Genomic DNA, 5,184 nt, shown 5'->3' with positions numbered 1-5,184 from the left:
CAAGGCAGAGAAAGCTTCAGCTCTGTCTTGGTCCCCCTTGACTTGACCCATTAGACTTTTCCTGTCAACATATTCAGCAAGCATAGTTAAATAGATATTCATTGCACAACATATTTACTGTACAGCATTAGAGTAAGAAAAACAGCAAAACTTTTGTCATCAGAATTAATAACTCAGGTCTATACCTCTATAGCATGGCGAATCCCGAAGAGTAATGTCACCTTTTTCTGGAAAGAGTTCCCCTGAACCTGCATTGCATCAGGAAATAATCCATAAGGTGGCTCATTTTGAAACATGGACATGCACATGGATTACCTAATCAATTTCAGAAATCACACATATATCTGATATACTTCGGCTATGTATATGTATTGATAGCATTATGTAGCACTATAATAAATATAATAGTAACTTTTACATGCAGAAAACTGTAATCAACAACTGCAGATGATAATAATTGCCAGAACAAAGTCATTTCTAAGAAAATAAGACAAATAAAAAATTGGAATTCTGTTATGTTGTAGCACATACCGAAGCTTTAGCATGGTCCCATGGAAAGTATGTTGTGAAAAAGCATGGTTCGTTCCCTTCTGTTACTTTATATAGCGGTACCCGAGGAGATAGTCCCTCCAGTGATACAGCCTTATCTATATAGCTGAGAAAATTTTCCAGAAGAAATCAAGTAAAGGACAATATGAGAAATAAATGCTCGAATCTGTTGAGCATGTTTACCTGGCCAATTTTAAAAGCATTTTGTTTTTCTTTTGGGTCCACAGACTGGCCAATCCAAACAAACACTTCTGCACTTTTTGTACAAATCAATCAAATCATTTTTCTCTGAGTCAGATCCCCTATAGTTTGCTTCAAACTCCTCAATATCAGCTTCAGTGACCTGTTAGCAAGTATCATAAAACCTTGTAAATGCAAATAAGAACTGTGCGACAAGAAATCAGAACAAAATCAAGATCAACGCAAACAACCTTCTTGTACATTGTTTTAAAGTAGTTGTGAAGATTCTGGACAACATCCCTGGCAAGGTCCTGATTTTCAGAAACAAATATAAATGAATAATGTTGATGTACATGGCACGGAAAAAAAATGCTAAAATGCTTATATTGCATTTTGCTGTACATAAAATCATCATAACAAGAGCAGATTCCTCCACCAACAGTTGACAGACCATAAAAGTTTAATTTGAATGAATCTAGAAAAATGCAAATTACAGATATGTTATCTTGTGGCTTCAATGTTGTAAATGCATCTACAGATACGAGAAACCAATAACACTCACAGCATCATCAACACAACCAATCTGATCATAAATGGCTTGCTTTTCTTCATCCCCAAGAATTGAGATAACATTTTGCAGTTGCTGAAATTTTGCTTTAGCCTCCTGTAAATGATTAATTGAACCATAAACATCAAATTTAATAGATGGTCAGAGGCCTAATTAGACAAAAACCTGTTTGATGCTATTGTTAAATGGAGTGTTCAAAGAGCTTCAATAGTATTTTGCTGAGAAGATACTAAATTTTCATGGATCTTTCAAAAATTTTCAGAATATTAAAGGGTACAATGGAATCTTTGGATATCAACGTGGCTCCACCCTGCTTACTGTAAAACAGAAAACATTAGATAAATACCTCATCACCAGGATTCTTGTCAGGATGCAGCCTCAATGCTAACTTGTAATAAGCCTTCTTTATTTCCTGTTGTGATGCTGTTCTCTCTACACCAAGTACCTAAGAGCAAAGAAGCAAGAGGTCGTCCAAAATATCAGTGCTCTCTGCGCATTGATACAAATCAAGAAATAGAAACGGGTAATGTCATATACTCATATCTCAAAGAGTAGATGATCACCTAAGTCTTGATTAAAAACTCGCATCTGCAAGAAAAAAGCTATTTAAAACAGAAAATCATTCAAGGAATATTTTATTTATTATTAATTATAAGTTTATAACTAGCATGCCAGAAAAGAAAATGTCCTTAACACCAAGGTTGACATAAAAAATCTTAACTCAATGCATCAAATTGATCTATATTTTCAAAGTCTTCATAGGAAAATAACATATTCTGTATGTTAAAAACACAAGTACCTTATTATCAATAAACTCATCTACCATCAACAAAAATATTCATCAAAAGCATGTTCAGACATAAATTAAGAGCATGTGAAAGTGTTAGGTTAGGCTTAAGTGACATAAAAAAGATTCATCCAACCTTGATTAGCTTTGGTCTTCTTTCAGGATCAATCCCAGCCATACCAAATATCATATTTTTAGCAGAAACATCCATTTGTGTTGTGACCTCATAGCTCGCGAAAGCAACATCTCGTCTGCACTGCACCCATACCCACAATGAACAAGAAGTAAAAGAATTAATTAATAAATCTTAAAATTCTAAAAAAAATCTAGAAATAATCAAACAATAAATAAATAAACAAATAATAACTATGATTGTAAATCATTAAGAGCTTGAAGAAGAAAAAACTGACCTCCAATTAAATCACAATCCTAGGGTTTATCAATCCCAGCTACTGCATGTGCCATCAAATTTCTTCAAAATTCAAACAAAAGTATGGATCATTGTAATTGTTATCTCTTACTGCTACTATTTCATGTTTCAATGACAGGAAAAGCATTATTATATATATATAAAACCCAAAGTAGTAGTACTCTTTACTATAATGTTATCCATACTGTATGAAAATTGGAAAAAACCTCACAGCAAGCTAGCTTAGCATATAATAATAATAATAATAATAATAATAATAATAATAATAATAATAATAATAATAATAATAATAATAATAATATTGAATTTTGAAGCTCTCTGCTGCATCCTACTCACATTGAACTAACAAGTGCCAAGTTTTAAAAATTATTCCAATTGAACTTGCTTACATTCAATATTTTTATTATAAGTTCAATTTTCCTAAAACTTTCTCTAAATGTAAACTTGCAATTTGTCATGAGTTTGTACTTAATTTATTGCCTAATTCTTGAAACATATCTCATTCAGATTATTCTCCTCTGTAACATGGCATTTTGATGGTTCTTAAACACATCAATTAACCTGATTACATCATCTAGAGCAGAAAAAGGGCAAAGGATTTCACATCAAAACAGCAAACATCACCGGATTATTAAAAACTGAAATTCATGCAAAGAAGAACGTGAAGAAAACTCCATCAGCAGGGAACATACTAAGAAGATCAATAATCTTTTTACCTCTAAGAAAAATTAAACTTTATACGTTAGAAATGAAAATTCAAGAAATTAAAAAGCCTGAAAAAAACAAAAACTGAAAAGAAGAAAGCAAAGTAAGTTTATGTACTAGGTTCTTACTTGCAATCAGCAGCAATTGCAGCCAAACCATCAGTGCTGAAACCATCACAATTTTGAAGGGAAATAGCTTTGAAGTTTGGAAAAGAGCGCACCAAGAACTTCAAACTCTCATCAGTAACAGTCATCCTCTTAAGCCTAAGCTCTTCAAGAAAATGGTACTTTTCAGCAAACACCACAAGCCAAAAGTGAATATCAGCACCCCAATTTGCAGGAACCAAGTTAAAATCAGAGAAACGTGGCTTCTCTTTCAGTGTAACACTTCTTATGTTTGGGAACCTTCGGGTTAAGATCTCAGGGGACACAGAATAGCAGTTACCTATGAACACGTTCCTCCTTGACCATCTCTCAGCGTTGTACCACTTCTTGCAAACCAGTGACACAGAGCTTCTGTCCTTTCTTGATTTCAGCATCCCAATAACACGCTCAAGAACCTCATCTGGAAAAAACGATGAACCTCTTAGAAGGATCACTATCACATTGCAGCAAGAAGCAGCAGTAAAAGAAAAAAGATAGTGCAGTGAAAGGAAACACCAAAAATTGAAAAATCATGAGGAAAAAAGTTTCAACAATAAATTTTAAATCAAACTAATTACTAAAATCAGAAAAAAACAAATCTAACTAAACCTAATCTAATCAAAACCTAAAAATCCACTAATCAGAAAACAAATCTAACTAAACTAATTACTAAAATCAAACTAATTAAACAAAATTAATTGAACTTAACAGAAATTAAAAGAATTTTGAAACCAAAACCTGGAAGCATTGACTGGAGGAGATGATGGCTACGGTGCTGAGAAGATATGCGAGCCAGAACTGAGTGGGGATAAAAGGAGAGAGAGAGAGGCGCGGCGGTGGTGGGGATAGACGCTGCTGCAGGTGGCGCCGGTGTGCTGGAGCTCACCTGAGATGAAGAGAATAGGAGCTTGAGCTTGATTTGTTCTGCGAACGAGAAAGAACGAGAGATACAGGGGCTATGTTCTACTGGTTCAGTATTTAAAAGAGAGGAGAAGAAGGAGAAGGTAGATGCGGTGGTTAGGGTGGCGGCGGTGGCACTGTAAGTGAGGAAAGGAGAAGAAGAAGCTCATGCGTGCGATGGAGAAGTTCCTTGAAGGAGAGAGGAACAACTCTGATCTCTGATATTTTGTGTGTGTAAAAGGAGCTCGATTGGGTGGTGATAAAATTAGGGTTACCTTAATATTTCCGACGGAAAATTTAAATTACAGACGGATTTTCTGTCTGTAATAATTTAATAAAATGCAGCGTTCTGTTTATTTAATTATAGACGGATTTTCCGTCTGTAACTATTTTTCACAAAAAAAAAAATTAATTTTACCGACAGAATTATCGACGGATTTTGTTTTCCGTCTGTAATTTATGTTAATTCTTTTTTTTTTGTTTTTCGACAAAAAATCCCTCTGAAATTTCGTCTGTATTTCTGTGGGATAAAATCCGTTGGAAATATCTGTCTGTAATAACTAGTTTTCTAGTAGTGTATATATATATATATATATATATATATATATATATATATATACACACACACACACATCACTGTGCAACATAATAACCTAGTAACCACTTTGCTTCAGGAGTCCAGACGCCTAATGAGATGCCGCTCGACCTGCATCTGAAAAATAATAACATAGTATGGGGTGAGAACCAGAGGTTCTCAGTATGGTAAAGGTGCCACAAACATAATATATAAGGTCCTGGGAATGCCAGAGGCAATCCTAGAATGCCGACACTCAGATTATGGAGCTTAAAATATTAAACAGAATCCATAAAAGGTGGTTTACTAAGAATATCTAAACTCAACTTAACTTAGTCTTAAATCTAA

At 34.1% G+C, this 5,184-nt stretch overlaps 2 protein-coding genes across 2 annotated transcripts; both read right to left on the bottom strand.

Annotated features, from left to right (window-relative positions):
• Positions 1-643: 643 nt before the first annotated feature.
• LOC110266894 (chaperone protein dnaJ 6-like) lies at positions 644-2,295 on the bottom strand. The gene is made up of 6 exons (XM_021111943.2): positions 2,221-2,295; positions 1,644-1,742; positions 1,292-1,393; positions 981-1,040; positions 797-892; positions 644-655 (listed from the first exon to the last, which is right to left on the bottom strand). The coding sequence occupies exons 1-6, from the start codon at positions 2,293-2,295 to the stop codon at positions 644-646; spliced, it is 444 nt and encodes a 147-aa protein (XP_020967602.2).
• Positions 2,296-2,513: 218 nt separating this feature from the next.
• LOC110266781 (protein TRANSPORT INHIBITOR RESPONSE 1-like) lies at positions 2,514-3,896 on the bottom strand. Its single transcript, XM_088498117.1, has 2 exons — positions 3,348-3,896; positions 2,514-2,556 (listed from the first exon to the last, which is right to left on the bottom strand). Exons 1-2 carry the CDS (start codon positions 3,755-3,757, stop codon positions 2,514-2,516), a joined length of 453 nt encoding a protein of 150 aa, XP_088354243.1. The 5' UTR covers positions 3,758-3,896.
• Between the last annotated feature and the right edge of the window lie 1,288 nt (positions 3,897-5,184).

Source organism: Arachis ipaensis, chromosome B9 (assembly GCF_059453495.1).
Source record: "Arachis ipaensis isolate K30076 ecotype BB chromosome B9, ASM5945349v1, whole genome shotgun sequence".
Classification (NCBI taxonomy): Eukaryota; Viridiplantae; Streptophyta; class Magnoliopsida; order Fabales; family Fabaceae; genus Arachis; species Arachis ipaensis.
This window is presented reverse-complemented; position numbering and strand designations above follow the sequence as displayed.

What these genes read in the sequence shown, in the direction of transcription:
- LOC110266894 (XM_021111943.2), bottom strand. Translation starts at nt 2,295, where the DNA reads ATGGATGTTTCTGCTAAAAATATGATATTTGGTATGGCTGGGATTGAT. An exon ending in ACAAGAATCCTGGTGATGAG is followed by an intron (nt 1,394 to 1,643) that starts GTATTTATCTAA and finishes AATCATTTACAG; the next exon opens with GAGGCTAAAGCAAAATTTCA. An exon ending in TTAAAACAATGTACAAGAAG is followed by an intron (nt 893 to 980) that starts GTTGTTTGCGTT and finishes ACTTGCTAACAG; the next exon opens with GTCACTGAAGCTGATATTGA.
- LOC110266781 (XM_088498117.1), bottom strand. Translation starts at nt 3,757, where the DNA reads ATGCTGAAATCAAGAAAGGACAGAAGCTCTGTGTCACTGGTTTGCAAG. An exon ending in GCAATTGCTGCTGATTGCAA is followed by an intron (nt 2,557 to 3,347) that starts GTAAGAACCTAG and finishes TGAATTTTGAAG; the next exon opens with AAATTTGATGGCACATGCAG.